The sequence below is a fragment of the Mustela lutreola genome, chromosome 3 (genome assembly GCF_030435805.1).
Source record: "Mustela lutreola isolate mMusLut2 chromosome 3, mMusLut2.pri, whole genome shotgun sequence".
Classification (NCBI taxonomy): Eukaryota; Metazoa; Chordata; class Mammalia; order Carnivora; family Mustelidae; genus Mustela; species Mustela lutreola.
In genome coordinates, this window is record NC_081292.1 from 154,214,995 (window position 1) to 154,236,458 (window position 21,464).

Below are 21,464 nucleotides of genomic sequence, written 5' to 3' on the forward strand. Positions count from 1 at the left end.
AATTTGGAGGAAAATAGGGTCATCTTACTAAGCTGTTGGCAAAATCATAGTCAAGGAAAATCTGAAGCTGAATATGCTTTTAAAATTCAAGGAGGATAGGGACTCAAATCTTAGATGTACTGAAGTATTACTCAACTCATAGTGTCTTACAATTTATTTTTATTGTTTTATTGCTTTCATTTCTCATCATTTTTTCCTCCAAATACAGACTTTGATTTTATAAAAGAAAGAGGAACAGACAAAGTCTACGTAATAACACTAGATTTCCCCATAACAAATAAATCTTTCTTCCGTTTTCCCTGACAATCTTCCCCCATGAAAGCCTTGCCCTTATCTCTCCCCTGTCATAACCTAGATATTTCATATCTAGTCCTTCTCTCTTCAATCTATGTCATCCCATTTACGAAGCACCCCAGGTGCCTGATCCCTGTGCCTCAGGCTACGGTGGATACAACACCCCATCTTTCTTGACTCCAGTCTACTTAACTCCTCACCTGGAAGTCTGACAGACCGAAAGTCTGTCCTGCACACACCTCCCTGACAACTTCCTTGCAGCTGTATTTTCAGCGGATTGGACCCCTACTTTAAAGCTATAGGGAATGATTCCCACAGGTCTAAAGTCATCTCTGCAAACTTCAAGACTCTTTGTTGTATGGTGTCTCCCAGCACAGCAGGAGTCTGGGCTGGATCTAAGCCCCAATTTTCCCCATTATATATCCTCGGGGACTGGGCTTTCTCTCTCCTGGTCCCTTCCCCCAAGACACCATTGTCATCCTGTCCACAGATCCACATCCAACATAGCCATTAAGGACTTCTAATACTTTAGCCTTCACTGACCACTCTTTTCTAAACTATCCCAAACTTGCGTCTGTATGACACAATTTTTTAAACCTAATGGTACATTCATTGACCTGTAAGTTGACTGCTCTACTTGGTGCCATCTTATTTGTTTTTTTTCTCATCAAAATGATAATCATCTTGAGGGCAGAAATCCTATCTTAAACTCATTCTCCAGACCCAAGTCTACATTAAATGTACAATGGGTACATAATAAATTCCAATATTGATTTTGAGGAACAGTTTCTCCCACATTTAATATCTCTAAAATTGGGATGTTTTATGATTAATGGTGTCTTACAAATGCGGGGTAGAAGTCACAATGTAGTATTCATTGCCTGCAAATATATGAAATTGGCCCTAACTCTCTATGTTGTTGTCACCTCAATTTGTTAAGTACACTATTGGTGCTATAGGTGTTGAGCATAATTGCCATTTTTAAATATTTTCAAAAAGATTGCACTATGATTTGATATTGAAATGAAAAGTTGTTGTATATGCAGCAATGTACCAAAACAGAGCAGCGGGTATAAATTCGATATCAGTGAAGCAAATATTCATTGTCAAAGGAATGACTTTAATTCGGCATTCTTGGCAAAGCAGAACCAGCTGCTTTATGGGACCTAAGAAATGATGATACTTACAAGTAAAGAAAGCTGTTGTTATATTGTGTTACTGAGATACAAGCAAAAAAAAAAAAAAAAAAAATGCCTTTAGATGCTAAGCAATGCTACTCAGGGCTGGAGAATTTGCCAAATCCCCCTGGAATGGGTAAAATAATTTTCAAAGCCATGATAGACTAATAGGATTGATTCATATGTTGCACAGAATGATCATGAGATATTTTGTCATAATGTCATTGTCATAAAATAATTGTGTAATTTATAATTGATGGCTTCTTAGACTCAATAAAACATGGTGTGTATATGTGCACTATGTGTGCGTGTGTGTGTGTGTGTGTGTGTGTGTGTCTTGCTGGCTATCTTGCTTGATTGATGGTATGGTGAATTTCTTTTAACCCCGATTTCATTTTATTCATTTGCAGTTTAATGAACAGGATTCACAGATTCCTCTGGTTGTATTTTCTTGTTGTAATTTTAACTCTTTATGTCCTAACTAAAGGAACTGAGGTCTGAGGTGGAACTGGAAGTATTAGGAGACACAGAAGGACTCAACCTATCTTTCACAGCCATCTGTAACAATGGGGCCCTCTTCCCACACCAAAAGAAATGCTCTCACATGAAGGTGGGAAACACAGTAAGTATAGGGTCAATAGATTGTCTGAAAAAATATTCAGGTAAGTCAGAAGTTCCCTTGTTGCTCCGAAGATAGATTTTTCCTTTTAAGAATTTCAAAAGCGATTTCAAAAATGTCCTAATAAATGATTTTGACAAAGCTGATCCCCATGCAACTTTGTTTCTTCCTATGTATTTTGGTGGATGGAAGAAGATAATTGGTATTTTCTTTTCCAGGCTACATTTAACGTGACTGTGAGTATACCAAACTGTGAGAGAAGAAACAGGCACATTATCATAAAGCCTGTGGGGCTGGGGGACGCCCTTGAAATACTTGTCAGTCCGGAATGCAAATGTGACTGTCAGAAAGAAGTGGAGGTGAACAGCTCCAAATGCCACAATGGAAACGGTTCCTTCCAGTGTGGGGTGTGCGCCTGCAACCCTGGCCACATGGGTCCTCACTGTGAGTGTGGGGAGGACACACTGAGCACGGAGTCCTGCAAAGAGGCCCCGGATCACCCCTCCTGCAGTGGAAGAGGTGACTGCTTCTGTGGGCAGTGCATCTGCCACCTGTCTCCCTATGGAAACATTTATGGGCCCTTCTGCCAGTGTGACAACTTCTCCTGCGTGAGGCACAAAGGATTGCTCTGTGGAGGTAGGCGTTGTCTAAATCCACCTCACATGGTAAGTGGGCAAGTGTCAAAAGGGGCTTTACATCCCTTGCACTTTCCACAGTGGTCTGGGCAGAGCAGGTGCTCAATACATATTTGCTGATCAAGGGAGTGGGTTAATCTCTAGACCAAAGGTAAGTGATCTTCACTTGCATTTTCTCTGGCTCTCACAATCTCTTGGGGCAAGATCTCTGCCAATTCAACTTACATCTTTATTGTTATTTCCGTCAGAATTTAGAAAGCAAAAAATGGAAACACCTACTCTTTGGTTATTACCCAGACTCCACAAAATTACCTGTAATCTGGACTCCATTATCTTCCAGACTTTTCTCGATCAGGCTTCTGGGTATTTTACCCAACTCTTAAACGCTTAAATGCCTATTACTTTGGAAAAATAAAAAGCTAGGCTGCTTAAGGAACATATTGCCAAGGACAAGGGACACAGAAACACTAAATGAACTTCCAGGGCCTTCATTCATTCCACAAATATTTATTAAATACCTATTATATGACAGATACTAGATTAGGCACTGGGTATAATAAAGATGAAAAAGGATATGTGAAGGCTATGGAAAGTGTAAAAATGAAGCACTGCTTGGAATATTTTTAAGCTCAAGAACATGTTTACATAGAAAAATACATGTTTTAAAATCCTTTGCATATGGAGAATCACTGTAGTTTAAGAATATGTTGCATATACTATGACTGTCATAAAAATCATTCTGATATATATCCATATATTTAAGTATAAGTATAATCTATCTGCGTAAGAATTGCAAACGCGTTCATGGGCTTTAAAATGATATAAATTTGCGTTACAACAGGAATATTAACTCACTGCTGAATTTAAGCTCCTAATGTCTCCCTTTTTCACAGTGTGTGAGCAGGCAGCTTTTCAAAACAGAAAGCCATTATCTTTAAAGAAAACTAAGAAAGTTATGTTTTCAGACCACAGAGTCAGGAACATATAAAAGAGACTGATTTTCAGGAAAAAAAGGCCTGAGAAGAGAAGCCTCAAAGAATTCCGAGCTCTTTGAACACGCTGTGATGCCCTTAGAAGCGCACCTCCATTTCATTTCTTTGCAGCGGCTCTCGCTACCAACAAGTTCCTCTGAGGTTGCCTTCTTTCTTCTCCCCAGAGAGTGAAAAATTTAGGGTCTGTCTGGATCGAGACACGTTTCTCCCCCCTTTCATCGGAGGTCTATTTCTTTATTTAATGGGTGTGTGTCCAAAACCACATCAGTTCTCTTCTCATAAGATGTAGACAGGACAGAGCCCAAAGCCAGAGGCTGTCTCCACATCTTGAAATGAATATGCTTGGCAGAGTCCCAGATTGCATCTTTAATAAAAAATCTTTTAATAAAAATATGTGCCCAAAACATTCAAAAACACCTTTCAGAAAAAATTCTACCTGTAATCTAATACAATAGGATAGTAGTCCAACCCCCACCTATATTTCACCCTTTAAATCTTAGATCCAAGAAGTCTAGAGCAGTGTAATCACTGAACTGTGCTCAGCAACATAGTTCTTCCGGTTTGTGGATGGTCTTTGACTTTACTTGGTGCCATGTGTGCAAATGGAAATGCACTCAGAAAGGGCTGACTTGGTCTCTGCATTGTAGTTTGGGAGGTCTGATAATAGGGCCTCTCTTTATATCAGAAACATTGATCGCTAGAGTAGTTCTATTTAGAAAACAATTATTTCCTCAGTTGGATGCAGAAAACTTCCCTAATGCCAATTTCCTTCATATTGAGAGTACCTTACTAATCTCAATTATTACTGTTTTTCAAAAGCTATTTTGTTTGTAGTAACATCACAAAGGATGTCACTGTATTATTAGTAACTTTCTTTTTGAAAATGCATAGTGGGGGCACCTGGGTGGCTCAGTTAATAAAACTTCAGACTCTTGATCTCAGTTCAGGTTTGATCTCAGGGTCATGAGTTCAAGCCTTGAGTTGGGCTCCACAATGGACGTAGAGCCTACTCAAAAAAAAAAAAAGATAAAAAATGGTTTAATAAAAGGAAGTACTATTATTCAAATTCAACAAATAGTTATGGAATACCTACTATGTGCCTGGCATCCTGCTTAGTGCAAGGATAAAATCTGTGCCTGGCCTTGTGGACAGACACTCTGTTGTTTGTAACAAAGGCCAGAATACGCTCCTGTTTTCCTTCTCATGCAGATCTCACTTCTGCAACAACTAATTTGCTCTGCAGTGCACCACTTCTCAGAAGGCCTATTACCACAATGTTCTTTTTCATGTAGCTTTTTTCATCCATCTGTAAATACAGATATAGGGCTCCATTGATTTATTCCTTGCCTGCCCAGATTCCATTGGTCTTCTATATTTTGATTTTTAAGAGATGGGAAACAGGCAGATGGCATTACAGAAAATACTTCCTGCCATTATACACTTACAGTTATCAGTCAATGGTATTCCAGAGAGACCTATCCCTCTGAAAAGAGCCTGACAATTTTTGTCTTGATCCTTGGTTATCATCTTGTTTCTACATGCAGCCATTGTGGAGGTTTTGCTCTTGTTTTTGTGGTTGTGGTTATACAAACAGGTACTTCATAAATGGTTCCTTGTGGATATCAATTAGCAGTGATATGGTAGATGGTTCTGGAAAGCCCACAGAAAGAAGGGTTTCTAAATTCTAACAGGAGCTCTTGGAAGAGTTCTCTAAATTTCTGCCTTCAATATAGAAATTTATCCCTATCACGAGAAAAAGGTTCCCCTTTATGCTGAGGGAGAGACAAATAACAATTGTATTTTAGAGGATAACTTAATGGGCTCTGTCTGCAGCAAGTTTCCATGCACCGCCTCCTTCAAGCTGCCTCTGCCCTAGGTTTCTGCAGCTTTGCTCTCCTTGCTCTCCTACCTCTCAGTCTCCCTGGTAAGATCCTTCCCTCTGATCACAAGCAAAGGGAGAGGGAGAAGAAAACTGCCCACTGAGCAGGGAGCTCGAAGCAGGACTTGATGCAGGGCCCAAGCCAGCAGTCACCCCGACGCCCCTCTCTGATCACATTTTCAATGCTGATGCTCTTCAGGGCTTTTCCCCTCTGCTTTCTCTACATAACCGGATCCACAACAGCTTTACCTGCCATCTATCTCTGATGGATCCCAAACCCAAACCTTTTGGTCTTTCTTTTCATACACACACACACACACACACACACACACATACATCTCTGCCTACTAGGATGTCCCATAGGCCCCTCAGAACTCAGTAGAGCCAAAACTGAACTCGACATCTTCCCTACCCAAAGCTGCTCTTCTTCCTCCGCTTCACAACAACCTATTTGTTCAACAATTAAGCTCCGTGCCAGGCACTGGGGATAAACCAGTAAGCGTGAATTGGAGGCTTCCATTCCAGGTCAGTCAAAAGCTGCCCCAGCCACTGAGCACCTCTTTCCTCTCCATTTCCACTGGCACCACTTAGGACCTCAGATCTTCTTGCCTCATTTGCTGCAACAAAACCCCCTCACCAGTTTTCCTGTCTCAGTTTGACCCTCTCTACAGATGCCAGGATATTTCTAGGCACACAGCTATTTGTTGAGGTCTCTACTTAAAATTCCATAACTTTCAGGATAACAGGTCTTTCTTTAGCCCATAAAGCTTTTCATGATGTGATTTCTGGCTTTCTGTTGACCCTTCCAACCCCCACTCCCGCCATCCTGCCGTCCGGCCACAGCTCATATGCACCTTTGACTCTATCTATACGAATCCACTGTGGGTATTAAGCGGGTCACAAGATTACAGACTTCTGACATTTACCTGTGCTTTTTTTCTTGGTTTAAAATGCATGTAACCCTCCTCTGTCTTCCATCTGTAGCATCCAAATTCAGCTCAAGCATCACCTCCTTTGGAAACATCCCCAAATCTCTGGTCTAATTTGGAAACTCTCCCACTGTTTGCATAACACTTAAGGCACTGGACTGTATTTATTACTGGTAGTATTTATTTGCCTGTCTCCTACTCTAGACTATAAGCTCAGTGACCTTATTTAATTTTGTATCTTCATGCCTAATGCAATCTTTGGCACATGATATATGCTCAATTAAAGTTTCTTAAATAAATGAATTTATTAAGCATTCACTATATGCCTGTAGGACATCTAATTGGTGAACGCAAAACTAGAAGATTTACACATTATCTCATCTGACCACAACTGCTGTAAGATTTTATTCCCTCTATTTGGTAGATGAGGCTTTTATGATCACTCGGCTTAAATGATGTAGAAGGAAGGCATTCCCCAGGTCTGTGCTGCATCTCTATCTTATGGCACCTTAATTAAAAACAAAAAAATTGTAAAAACAATTTAAATACACACACACACACACAAGTTGCTCTTATAGGCTTGTAGATTATTTTATTTCATCTGCCCATAAATTCTTTTTGATATAACATCAGGTAATCAGATTGGTCTTCAGTTAAGAGACCAGATCAATAAATATACACACTTAGCAACATTCGTTCCATAAAATATAACTCCTCCTAGCCCCCACACACTCACTTTTTTCTCATTTTTCTCCTTCAGTCTTTCTGAAGTGTTTAAAGGCAAAGGGAAAAGATATCCCTCCCCACCTCATCTGAAGTAGCCGTGGCCCTAAGCATCGCGGGGCATTTGTTTTGCAGATAACGGCGTGTGTGACTGTGGCGAATGCGTGTGCAGACCCGGCTGGGCGGGTGAGTACTGTAACTGCACCACCAGCACGGAGTCTTGCCTCTCGGAGGACGGGGTGCCCTGCAGTGGGCGAGGAGACTGCGTCTGTGGCAAATGTGTTTGCACGAACCCCGGAGCCTCTGGACCGACCTGCGAGCGTTGTCCCACCTGTGGCGATCCCTGTAACTCTAAACGGTAATGTCTCAACTTCCCTCCGTGTTGCTTTTGGTGGGTTTGTTCTGGGAGCATCCACCCAAACGCACAAAGCCACCAAGACCCTGTGATCCTCAGCCTGGAGCGTCCATGTCTCCCTTGCCTCTTTCTTTGCCCTCATTATCCAGGACCACAATGTCGCATTTCTGCTAGAGGCAATCCTGGGGAAGCTGAGCTGAGGTACCACACTGATAACATCAGATGGCCTTTCACTTACAATACCTGCCACACAGAAGGAATGCCACGGAGGGAGACTGATGGCACTCACACTCGGTGCCTTTTCAGGGGAAACAGACAAGCTTCTTCCTTATCTAGAAGTTTAGAGCCTGACCTTGATTCATTCCTCTCTATAGACTCATGGAAGCAAAAAGGCAGAAAGAGGATCATGGATTTCCATTTCTTCCCTCTTCTGTACTGCTCATGCTCTTTGGCACCTGTCTTTGGTTGTCATTCTACACAACTATTGTGTGTTGGGTTTTTTCTTTATACCATATGAACAGCAATGACAACAAAACCCTTTTGTTTTCCAGTAAAACACTATTTCTCTGGTTAGTAGCTAACTTCTCAGTGAAAGTGGGGGCAACATTTCTAGGTCAAGTGAAACAAGTCTCCAAATAGGCCGTGTTTTGACATTGCAGTGTATAATGTATTATGCAGCAAACATGCTTAAGCAGTTCATAGTTTCATTAACTCTATACCCAACATGGTGACATTTGCATTTCCAGTGTACATAAAGTAAGAAAATCAATATTCACTCAGTGGTTCCTCACCACTCAGGTGTCAAAAGTCCTCTGTCATTGTGTCTGGACATACACCAAGAGAAGTGTGGGGACATGGTTAGACTTACTTGAATGGAATTAAATGTAAAATGTCCTTTTGGGGTGTTTCTTCCATTATTTATCTATTAATCTTCTCTGTAAATGTGATTCAATTTAAAATGTAGGTTATAAAATATGAAGTTAACAGTCAAGGTAGTTTAAGTTTGAGGAATCAGGTAATTGCCTTGGTACTTAGGTTAGCTTTGAGATGAGTCCATTCTTCCATTTATTCATTCATACATTCACTTATCAAATGGGTATTAAGTACCTACTATTCACCGGAAATTGTGTTAGGCCAAGGGCATATAGTGATGACTGAAACAGTTACAGTTCCTGCCATCACAGGTGCTAAGAATCTAGCGGGAAAGACAGACATTATTTAAAGCAATTAGAACAATATCTGAGCTGACAGTTACAACAAGGGATATAAAGGGTGCTGTGGCACCATATGGCAGGGCTACCACACTAGCTTGGGCAGATATCATTGAGATGCATCAAAGGGTAGAAGGTTTTAAGGATTTCCACAGTGTCTAGCAGCCCCCTGCGAAGCCATTCTAAGTAAATATATAACCTAGATAAATGCAATATACTTGAAATGCAAAGGCAATTCCAGCCAAGACTTCTATCCCCACTCCCACGTAGACTGCTGCTCCTCAACCCTTCCTACAAAGGAACGCAGAGGCTTCCAGGGCAAGAGAACTAACCAGGGCAATTTCGACTGCGACTGGGGGAAGCCTGGGGTGAAGCATGGGTGGGGGAGGGGGGGAATGTTTCCAGTACTTAAAAGAATATGCATTTCCATGGCCTGGGGAAGAGAGGGGCAGGATGATACCTGGGAAAACTTTTGCTGTTTTGGGTTACTCCAAACAGAGACTGGTTGTGAAGTGATTTTTCAGCATAAGATTAATTCAGAGTCTGAGTTTTACTTTGCTGTATAGACATCATTAGAGAAGCTTAATTCTTACAAGGCTGTTTTCAGAAATACACTTTTCTGTAATTTTCTGTAAGTAGCGATTGTTTATTTAAAAGCCTGCATTAATTGGATCCAAGTTGTAACCTCTGCTGTTGAAAATACCCCTATAAGGCTTGGACTCATTCAAAATAGTTACAGACAAGTGAATCTTTAAAATAGTCATTCATGACATGTATGAAATCTTACAGTTCTTGTTAAAATACAGACCACTTCTGTTAGGAAATTCAAACTTTGTTTAGTCACTGATCATATTTTAGGAGCATAAACCCTTCTCATGAGAACGTAAAATGAATCAAACAATTAAATCAAATACCAAAATCAGTGTATCTTATTGTTGGGGGCTTTTTATTTGTTTGTTTGTTATTTAACCAATCAGAAGCAATCATTATAAATAAATGAGGATAGTAGCTATTATCAAGCCTGGCTCACAAAACACTGATTATTAAAGGGAATCAGAATAAGGCAATTTCCTCTTGAACATCACCCAAATATCTTTCTCAAAGTAACAAAAGGCAGCGCTCTCTATGAGACACTCCTATAGCACGAATCACAGTAACAGCAGTAAAGCAATACCCCAGCTGCATATCTGTTTTCCACTAACATGAACTGATAAACGCTACTGAATAACATTCACAGGAGCTGCATTGAATGCTACCTGTCTGCAGATGGCCAGGCCGGAGAAGAATGTGTTGACAAATGCAAACTAGCCGGTGCGACCATCAGTGAAGCAGAAGGTTAGACTTGTCTTAAATCGCTTTCTTTTCCTTTACATTGTTCTTGAGAGACAGGAACTCTGTGAAGGGCTTTTCAGTAGCTTGACCTCATTTGAACCAAGGCACTGGTTCAACATTAGTTTTTAAGAGTAAATGCATCCCATAAGACTAAAAACGTGATGGTTTGGGATACAAACAATTTAAAGTCCTAGCGATTCTATTTGACTTCAGCTCTGTTGGCAAGTTCACCTTTGTTTAACAAATGCAATTGTACAGAACTCCAGAATGTATGTATGTATATATATATATATATATATATACACTAAGACATATCTCAGGCACAGGGCATTTTATATATATATATATATATATATATATATATATATATATGTATATATATATATACATACACACACATACATACATATATATATGTGTATAATTATAAGAGAAGAAAAATTTTAAAATAGCTAAATTTTAACCCCTAAACCTGAAATCAGCCTTTATCATCCAATTGCCATATTTCCGGATAGGACAAGGTGAAGTGTCAGATGGGTTTCCAGACAGCAGCCCTGAGATACTAGGCAGGTTCTGGTTCATGGACATTTTCCCTCCGCTCCTTTATATGTGCTTTTACTATCAACTTCCACTCTTAACTCCCTGTCGCTCACCCCCCAAATACAAGAAGGGCTTGTGACCTTGATCTGCTAACCAAATTCTGCTCTTGCTTTCTCTCACTTGTCATTTTAAGATTTAATGACTTAAACTTAGATTCTTTTTAGTGGCAAAATGTCATCTCGAATATTTAAATCGGTTGTATTTTAGCTGGGAAAGCCACTTAAAAAATAATCTGTGAAGAAGATGACTAGCTCCTCCTCAAGGAACAGGCTGCGGGGGTTATTTTTCCATTATCCCAACCTCTGCATTCTCGTGTGGCTCAGGTAGAATGGCTGCTCTACACACATGAGACGTTACCAAGACATATCTCAGGCACAGGGCAAAATCAAGACAATTTATGACACTCCAAGATGTGTATCTTGAAGAAACAGACATGGAATAGAGAAATTAATCCACTTCCAAAGTGGAATAAGTTAGCAGCATTTATATTATTTTGAAAATTACCTACATTGTTTCAAATTTGAGATTTCTGACTGTGCACAGTTGAATGACCCTGTATGGAGAAGCATGATCAGTGTTCAAAAGACCCCTCGGCTGTGCTTTTTTTGGTGACTAAAGTAGATGTCCCAAATAACATAAATTAGGCAAGATGGTGTGTGCCTGACACTAATACTGAAAGTAGGAGGCAGTAAAAGCACGGAGGAAAGTAGCATTTGTGGACTGTCCACATTAGTAACTAGTTCAAAGTCAAAGCATATCCTCGGGCTTCATTTCATGGCCGTTGAGATATTTACCAAGTATTTCTAAGAAATGGCTAAAAATTGCAGAAAATGCCCTGCAAATGACTAGAACTCCATTCACAGGCAGCATGAGAAATTTGATATGTTGGGGGGTTGGGTAGGGAAAGAGGAGTAAACCTTGGAAACATGGTAAGTATTGAACAGAGAGTTGCTATAGTTAAATACACAGTTTTCTGAGGAGATTATCATAAATGCTTGGATTTGAGAGGAATACTGGGTCTCAAGGGGCATTTAAAATATTTGCATGATTCTTTTTGTGTAACTGAGTAAATTATCTTCAAAATAGGGAAATACAACTATTTCTAACTTAGAAACTGAAAAGGGTAACTGGATTCCTAATATCATTTAAAGCATTAACCTTGCTGAATTTGAGAGAAAAAAATATACTTATAAGTCTATGAATTAAAAAGTCACTTTTCCAATGAGGATTTTTATAAGCGCTATCTCAAGTTACTCACTCAGTTATGACATTGATCACATCGCCTTGAAATTACCATCACATATTTGGTCTTGCAAAGCGACTCTTATCAGCCCATCCTTCCCCCCAACAAGGACATGGAGAGTGAAGTAAAATAGCATAATTTCATAATGCAAAGACGTTATTCCTCAGCTGTGCTGTGGAGACTTCAGTGAGCATCTCTAAAGACGTGGTTTAACTTTACTCATTCCATTTTACTGAAAGTCACTTTTTAATTTGCCCCAAAACTCATGTACTCACAACATTATTACTCAAAGTGTGTTCAATGGAACACTAGTTCTGAAAATGTTAGATGGAAAACAGCACCCATGGTCATATCAGTTTCGGAAATGGGCAGCTAAGCTTTTTGTTTATTTCACGGGACTCCTGAAAAATCATGGATATTACATTACATGTATCTTCAGGAATTTTCAGGAGAGGCATAAGGAAGGATTCCCAAACTTCCTTGACCACAGAATCCTTTTCTTCTCTTTGGGAAACCATTTCCCATGAGAACTCCTGACTCGTCCCCAGAGCACAGGTCTTAAACACACAGTTGTTATAATTCTGTGGTTGCACGTACATGGTTTCTATTTCTGTAGCCTTCCTGGACCTTCCTAGATGCCAGCCTCTTCACCCCACTCTCACATTTCTTCCTTTCCTAAGTATAATTTCATGGACTACCTGAGATCTTATTTTCATTGTATTATTCTAGGGCAGCACTGCTGGCACTCATAAAGGAGGGTAAAAAAGAAAGGTCCATTCCTTAATGACCAACAAAAGAAAACCTTAGCAGCTAATTATGCAAATCTCCAGCCCAACCTGGACTCTTTCACTGCACATTCAATAATACCATTTTAATACTCAAACATGACAAAACTGGCTAAATCTAGAGTCATAACAGTCATGAAAAAGAGTGGTGAAGTCATTAAAGCAAGAAGGGAGTCATGACCCAAAGGTCATATTAACAGTTTTATGAAAACTTAAGTAATCCTGGAGAAGTAAATTAAGTCTCTTTGCACTTCAGTATAGCTATTTAAAATAAAATTAAAAAGCAGGATTAATATTACTGAAAGGAGTGTTATAAACTACCTATGTATTTTCTACCTGAGAACAAAGTGTTCCAGTAAGTAAGCTTGAGAGGAACAGAGTGGGTGTGCTGTCATGGGAGAGAGGGAGAGGGAGGGAGAAAATTTCACCAATAAGAAAAGGCATATTCTCCAAGACTTCATGAATCCTAGTTAATTGAGCAGTGTGGTAGGAGGATATGTGGTAAAGGCCATCTAAAAATGATCAAAGTATGATTATATATGCAGTGCTATCATATGACATACACACGAAATAACACAAATATCACTGATCTACTATTGCCCAGAGGTTCCTGAATGTCATAATCCGATCACCTTATTAAAAATACTGTTAACTCACTAAAATACAAGCTCTTGTACATACCACTGCCCTCTCAAATCAGATACCCAGGAGGGTCCCTGGAATCCTTATTTGAAAAAAATCCCAGGTGATTTAGGTAATCATAAACATTTGGGAATGACCAGATGAGAATGATTTAGAATTAGATTTCCTAATAGTCCTATGTAAATAGATGCTTCTAGTGAATTCATAAGCAATTTCTTCGCTTAAATCTATCATTTGAAATCCTCTCCAAAATGCTAAATGTTTTACTAGTCCCTTTTTTCATAGCTAATACAGACATTCTTCTCACAGACCCTGACACACATTTTTTAATCTTATAAATAAAATGCAAAAACAACTCAACATTCTTCTTTCTGTGGCTACCACATTGTTGAATGAGAAATAGCATATTATTTACTTTTTCTTTGTTAGAATCAAAGAAACATACAGATTCTGTATGTGTTTTATTAGAACTTTTAAAATTAAAAGTTTTATTAAAACTTTTATATTTAAGCTAATGAGAAAATGATAGGTCTAGCAAGAGTATGTCCAAGATTATCTAGGACAATCCAAGTTTCAATATTTTGACCCACGGTGTCATAAATCACTAATATTGGATCATATGTCAAAATTTTAGGTTAAGAGCCAACAGTTGTTCTGTTTACAGGTTCTGAAAAAAGTGTTTCATTGACCAAAAACAAGGTGTAACAGTATCATTACAAAGTCTTCAACTTAGAAGATTGGAGAATTTTAAGCAAATTTTTTTTTTTTAATTTGGAAAATGCTACATAATTCTGGCATAGGTACCAGACCACTAAAAATTCTAACATCTCAGATGGACCATTTTACTATATTTTCAATTTCTGTAGTGACATTCATTTTCTGTCTCTTGAATAAGCCCCATAAAAAAACATTTCTATTTGAAAAAGATGTGAGGAAAACTGGATTATGTTTGTGGGTTTTTTTTTTAATTAGCAAAGAGGCTATACCGAATGGTAGGCAAACTGTCAGCTGGATTCCTTTTAGTCTGGGGCTTACTTTCATCCTCCCAGTCCCTGAGTACATAACATTTCAATGTCCATTTTCTGATATTAATTGATATTTACTATTGTGACAATACATGGCCAGCAATCTTGACTGTGGGAAAGGCCCCCTTAGAAGTATCAGTATCAGTTTGGGCTGCGGAGTCTTTTTCTGAAATGTAATCTAGGTTTCCTCCCAGATGCTCTAAGGTAAGGGGAACATACAGCCACCTCATCACCATAATCAGGGCCATTCTATTCCCAAAACAACTAGGCACACCTGCCTTCAAGTACTTTCACTATTGAAATCCTGGCCCCCATCAGTTTGATAGGTGCATTTGATGGTCAGTCCTGACTGAGCACACCTGGAACTGTTCTTCTGGAACATGAATAGAAACTAAAACTTCAGGTGGTGGGGAAAATCCTGTGTTTTTCTATTCCTATTCTGCAGTGTTAGAGATTCCTATTTGCATATTAAAACTCAACACCACTATGCTTTAAAAATAATCTCTTTTGGAATCTCATTTAATCTAATGAATGACTCCTTTATCTGCAGATTTTTCAAAGGATGGTTCTGTTCCCTGTTCTCTGCAAGGAGAAAATGAATGTCTTATTACATTCCTAATAACTACAGATAATGAAGGGAAAAGCATCATTCACAGCATCACTGAGAAAGGTGGGTGGCATGCCTTCCATTGTCAGTGGTAAGTGCTACTACATGGGAGAGGAGGAAACAACAAGAAATACTTTCCAGGAAGGACATTTCCAGAATTTTCCCAGTGATTTAAATAGACCTGTTGAAAGGTTTGATGTGTTCCAATGTCTCTTTCTTAGCCCACATAACAAGATGTATTTGTACCAGTCATGATCACCTCTAAAGCTGGCTGATGGTTTGTAGAAAGATGCACTGATTAAATCCAATATAAGCATAAGGTATATCTTTAGGAAAGGCTAGCAGAAGGGAGCCTAACAGTCTGAAAGAATGAGATTTGCATCAGGCAAACCTTGGCTCAAATCCTGATAACATTCTGGAAGATACTTGCCTCTGAGTCTCTATTTCCTCATCTATAAGATTCTAAGGATTAAATAGAATGATACGCATTGCCAGTATGTGCCAGTAATGGGACATCAAGTCAGAAGAGACAGGAAGCAGCAGGTGAGGAAGGAAGGAAGTAATCCATACATAAAAGGACTCTGTGTCTTCTGTGGGTTTTCATCCATACCACCTCATGGAGTTTGCTTGGGGCTTGGGTAGCTCGCAAATAAAAATCTCATCTTCAGCGAAGGAGAGAGAGAAGTTTATATCAGAACAGAAAATTGTGGGAAAGGTACTTCTCTTGAGAAGTTTGAAATTTTAGTGAGTATCAGACTTACCTGGGGAGCTTGATAAAACACTTGCATCCTGTCTATCCTGAGTAAGCAGGTGTGATGTGTGGCCCAGGACTCTGCATTTTTTATTGGCATTTTTATTATTTTTTTATTGAGAGAAAGGGAGAGAGCAAGCACAAGTTGGGGGTGGGAAGGAGCAGAGGGAGAGGGAGAAGCAGACTTCCCACTGAGCAGAAAGCCTGCTGCATCCTAGGTCCCCAAGATCACAGCCTGAGCCGAAGGCAGACTCTTAACCAACTGAACCACCCCGGTGCCCCAAGGACTTGACATTTTAATACTATTCTGCTACAGATGGCTTCAAGACTTCCCTGGCTGTGTTCTTAGATATTCACTGGTGCCTCTTTTCTGTCTTTAATTAGTGATGTGTTTCTAAATCCTTCTGGCAGAAATGACAGCTGCATTAAATCAGATCTCTCTAGACCCTGTCAGCAACCTCCTCCTCCTCTCCCCAGAAGCTTGGAGCCTGGTTCTGCCCCAGACAATAGCAGCAAGGGCAGGCTAGCAGGCAGGAGTGTTTTGTTGTGCATGCTTGCTTATCAATGTGCCAACAAAATATTAAGTCCTGAATTTAAAGCCAAGAGTATCAAGCTGCCATCACTAAAGAGTGTAAAAACCAAAGCAAGACTAAAGTAACCAAAACGTAAGTTCAAGACATTATAAATCAACCAAGAAAATATGATTAGAAAAATACCACACTGCAGTGTTGAGGGTGAAGGAGACGTAGAAGTCAGCACGATACAAGATACAAGAGGTTGATTGTGAATCTTGGCCTTGCATTGCAGCTCGGGTGGACAGAGTGCACCTGGAGACTGGATCTTGAAAATCTCATATAAATCAACTTCTTTGAAATGCATATATACAATGCATTGTACAGGCCATTAGTTAAGGAAATTTAAGGTGATTCCTGCTGTACAAGGAAGAGTTACCTAATATAAAAAACCCGCCTCCTCATTACGTGTTTTATAAAGTCAGATTCTTGGAACTACACCCTCCAACCCTCTTTGACAGTGGCAGTAGATTTAGCAAGTTCTCCTGAAATAAAAGCCATTCCTTTTCATATGGATTCCTTTGTAGAACTTTTTTTTTTTTTTTTTTTAGATTATTTATTTGACAGAGAGAGAGAGATCGCAAGTAGGCAGAGCGGCTGGGAGAAGCAGGCTCCCTGCGGAGCAGAGAGCCTAATGTGGGGCTTAATCCCAGGACCCTGAGATCATGACCCGAGCTGAAGGCAGAGGCTTAACCCAGTGAACCACCCAGCTGTCCCATGGATTCTACTGGAAAAATGAGTTCCAAACAACAAAAATGAACTAGAACTATTTTTAATTCAGGGGCTTTTGTATCTGGTTGGTTTTGTTTTTATTTTTATTTTTTATTTTTACCTTTATTTGGGCGTGAAAGAGAAAGATGCTTTTAGCCGATAAGGGCCTCCTTGTTCCTGAACTGTTGGTCATTTTTTTGTTTGTGTGTTTGTTTTGGTGCTTCCACACAATCTGAGTGGCACATAAACATGCCATCCTTCTGAAAGCACTCAGACTCTGATGACTTTTTATTAGGGCTTTTTATTCTCCCTATGCTTTTGTAGTAGGGGAAAGCGAAAGGAAAATTACCTTCCCAAAGCTTAAGGGGAGTCACCTTATAGCTCCAAGGAGGCTTATCCCTGTTTATAGGTAGGCCCCAAGCTTCCAGGGGCCCTGAAGACAGAGCCTGTCCTAGAATCTGTAGGCCCTTCTCACAGCGCTCAGACCAGAGAATCCCAGGGTAGCCCATCAGACTCAAGGATAGGAAAGAGAAAGTGAAGGCTAAGGATTCCCGGGGTCCTACAAACAAATTTTAAAAGAAACCAAATGAACAGTCACCATCAGGGTGTGTGTGGCTGTAGGGAGAGCTTTGGCCGTCTTTTTTCTTACACCTGGAAGAATTTTCAGAGGAGAAGGGCCACATTCCTAAGAGCCACAGTCAAAGAATGACAGCTGGGAGCCTTCCTGGCAGAGATGTGGGTGTGGATGTCATACCCACAGGTCCCAACATGGAGGTTCCAGGCCCTTGAAGTCTTGAGGATAGAAAAGGAGGAAGACTATAGTTGTTGTAATAATAATAATAATAATAATAATAGCAGCTCTCATTCATTGTGCTCTTACTAATGTCATATGCCAGGTATCATTCTATGTGCTTTACATGCATTAATTCTTTTAGCATCCTCCATATTACGACCATGTAAAGCAAGTGTTGCTATTATTTCCATTTTACAGATAAGGAAATTGAGGCAAAAAGAAGTTTAAAAATATGTTGGTCTAGCAGTAATTAAGTACCAGTGCTGGCTGGGGAGATCTGGCCGGCTGACTGGGAGTCCATGCTCTTAACTACTGTGCTATACTGCCTCCCACTGGCTGTATGGTCATAATAAATTCCTGGCTCCCGAAAACATGTTGGATCAGCAGCATAAAAATGTTAAGCAAACCACACATGTAATTTTAAATTTTCTAGTAATCTCACTAAAAAGTAAGAATCTGGTGATATGGATTTTAGTAATGTCTTATTCAGTCCATTCTATCCAAAATATTGCCATTTAGCATGTAATAAATAAATTATTGAGATGCTTTGTTTTTTTCCATACTAAGTCTTCACAATCAATATGTATTTCATACTTAGCACACAACCTAATTTGGAAAAGTCACATTTCTGTGCTCAATATCCACATGTGAGAGAGATGGCAGATTGGCAGCTCAGGGACTCAGGACCCGAGAACTAGCTAGCACTGGCCAGGACTCGACAGGCAACATAGCACCCTGGTCCTCTTCTCCCACCTAGAAATATGTCGTCAGTCTGAGCATCTCAGGAAATACTAAACAGTGTAAACAGTAGACGTTTCTATTGTGTAATATCTGCTCTGGTACTTGGGTCAAAATCTTTTCTTAAGAAATGTAGAATATTTTAATGTGTAATATATTATCAATGTATAAATGTATAATGACACTAAGTTCTTAAAAATTATCTCTGCCAGGTTATGCCTGTTCCTCCTTTATTTATTCTTTACCAGGGAGCCCTCCTAATTCACATTCTGGCTGCAGGGTCTTAGCAAGCTTCATCTTGCTTTCCACAAGAACATGCTACACCCCACCCCAGACATTTAGTCTTCAAAGATGTAGCCAGTATATATTCTCACTGACATATGCCTGCCACTTTCTTTGCAGGACTGTTGCTAACCTCGTAAAAGCAGCCATGATTCATTTGCTATGCTGGAAACAGTCTTTGAATCTTTATACCATAGTAACTACTTCATTTGCTCCTTTACTTATTTCTGCATAATCTCCTTACATTTTTTTTTTTTAATCCAAAGAACAGAAGTGTGTGAGGCCAGGCATCATGCTGTTGTGGGGTCATTAGTCCTGCTCAAAATCAGATCAGTTATAGATCCTTACCTTGAAAGAAGCATGACTAGTCCTGTGTGTATAACTCTCCTTATTAAATATCTAAAGGCAATGAGAGTTAGGATAAACTAAGCATGATTCATTTCCTCCCCAGATACCACAGATTTGCCTCACTACTTGCAGAGGGAGGCAGATATTTAATGATAATTTTTATGTGGGATTTTTTTTTTCTCATGAAAGCAAGGGGAGAGTTTAATTATAATGTTTCATTAAGAAATGTATCGTCTCCCAGGAATATTGCAAGAATTATTAGTCATTCTGCTGTCAGTGAGGGAAGGCACTGTATAATTGTGAAATTATATTAATATCATCAATAGAGTCAAAATAACATTTCAGAGAATGTTCCAGTTGAAAGGACTCTACAGAACATCTAGTTTCCCAAACTTCCCCGAAAATAAGAATCCCTTGGGATACTGTTAATAATAAAAAATATCTGTGGCTCCATCTAAGACCCACTGAATCACAATCTCTGGGGAGGGATCTAGAAAGCTGTGAGTTTAATAAGCATGAGCATTTGCACGGTCTTATCCTCAGGGAAGTTAAGGGATTGCTGAGGTCCCACACCTTTGTTTGATGGTTGAGGATCCCGGGGCTCAGAGAGATCAGGGGAATTGTTGTATATCAGACGGCTACTATACATCAGAGGGCAACTGAACCCACCTCTCCTGACCCCAGTTCAGGAAATTCCCAGGACACCAGAGCACTGATTAACATTAAAACAAAACTAAAAGTCATCATTGTCGTCTGTCTATTAAAAAAAAGAAAGAGGGCACCTGAGCCTTCGGCTCAGGTCATGATCCCAGGGTCCTGGGATCGAGGCCCGCATGGGGCTCTCTGCTCAGCTGGGAGCCTGCTTCCTCCTCTCTCTCTGCCTGCTTCTCTGCCTACTTGTGATCTCTGTCTGTTAAATAAATAAATAAAAATCTTTAAAAAAAAAAAAAATAAATAAATAATTTAAAAAAAAAAAAAAAAAAGAAAGAAAAAAGAAGCAGCAGCAAGTAGTAAACTTCTTAGGAGGGTGGGTTTTATGTAAGTTTGAATATAACCTCCTAGACAGTTCATGTTTCAAGGAAATCCATGAAAAAGTAACATCGTGTGTGTGTGTGTGTGTGTGTGTGTGAATGAACACACACGTACGCATTTCATTTCGATTGTCATGTCCCCAGAAAAGACCATTTTTGTTATTAAACTGCAGTCTTTTTCACGGCCCTTTGTATATACCGTGCATTAATCCTCATTCTTGGATCCTAACTCTTTTTGGGTCAAGTATATATCCATTTGCCTTAAATAACCAAACTCTATCTTTTGTTCTCCTTTGTAGGACTAATAGGACTTTCCTTCAACAAGTAACTCATTTTTTTTTTTAAATACAGCAAAATGAAACATGTTACTATTTCCTTCTATCAGAAAAACATGTGGTTGGAAATTAAATGAGAAATGTTTTCTCTACATCACAAGATTTATTTGACCATCTATCCTTTTTTTTTTTTTTTTTTTTTTAAGTGAAGTTTTTAAGGCTCCATGCTGGGAGGCCCAGGCCTTGAACTTGGGAGGCCCAGAGCTTGGACTTACAGCCCTGGGATCAAGACCTGAGCTAAGAGCAAAAGCTGGATGTTCAACCCACTGAGCCACCCAGATACCCCAATTACACCATCTTCTTAATATAATTTTCTTTGTTTCCACAGACTGTCCAAGGCCCCCAAACATTCCCATGATTATGTTAGGGGTTTCACTGGCTATTCTTCTCATTGGGGTCGTCCTACTTTGCATTTGGAAGCTGCTGGTATCATTTCATGATCGTAAAGAAGTTGCCAAATTTGAAGCAGAACGGTCTAAGGCCAAGTGGCAAACGGTATGTAAACCCTTAGGGGCTATTCCTTGTCCAGGGGAGAAAGTGACTTGTGAAAGAGATAGATGTCAGCTTTCTTCCGCTCTAATAGAGAGTGAGAATGTCATGTTCTTCCCCTACCCCTTTCACTGCATCCCTAACAGCTATGGTTTATTTTCTGCTTTGAGGACAAAGGAACCTCCGTCCATTATCTGGGAGCTTGATAGTGCTCAGAGCAGGCATTTTTCTCAGTGCAGTGGGGATTTCCCCCACTCTGAAGAGTCTCATGAAGCTCCTTATAAGCTGCTTAGGGACAGCAAGGAAATACATTTAATCTTCATCACCAAGAGGAGCATTCAGGCTCCATTTGATAAAGCATAGGT

General features: G+C 39.7%; 1 protein-coding gene across 10 annotated transcripts in view; it reads left to right on the forward strand.

Annotated features, from left to right (window-relative positions):
* The window catches only part of ITGB6 (integrin subunit beta 6), a 130,515-nt gene that overhangs the window by 97,236 nt on the left and 11,815 nt on the right, over positions 1-21,464 (forward strand). For all 10 annotated transcript variants that reach the window (XR_009351927.1, XR_009351930.1, XR_009351928.1 and 7 more), the window contains 6 exons: positions 1,960-2,094; positions 2,310-2,727; positions 7,385-7,607; positions 10,053-10,150; positions 14,993-15,112; positions 20,939-21,105. Coding sequence is in view for 4 of the 10 variants with exons in the window: in XM_059167209.1 (XP_059023192.1) it covers positions 1,960-2,094; positions 2,310-2,727; positions 7,385-7,607; positions 10,053-10,150; positions 14,993-15,112; positions 20,939-21,105 (1,161 nt within the window). In the remaining 6 variants the exon portion in view is untranslated. The remainder of the gene's footprint in view (positions 1-1,959; positions 2,095-2,309; positions 2,728-7,384; positions 7,608-10,052; positions 10,151-14,992; positions 15,113-20,938; positions 21,106-21,464) is intronic.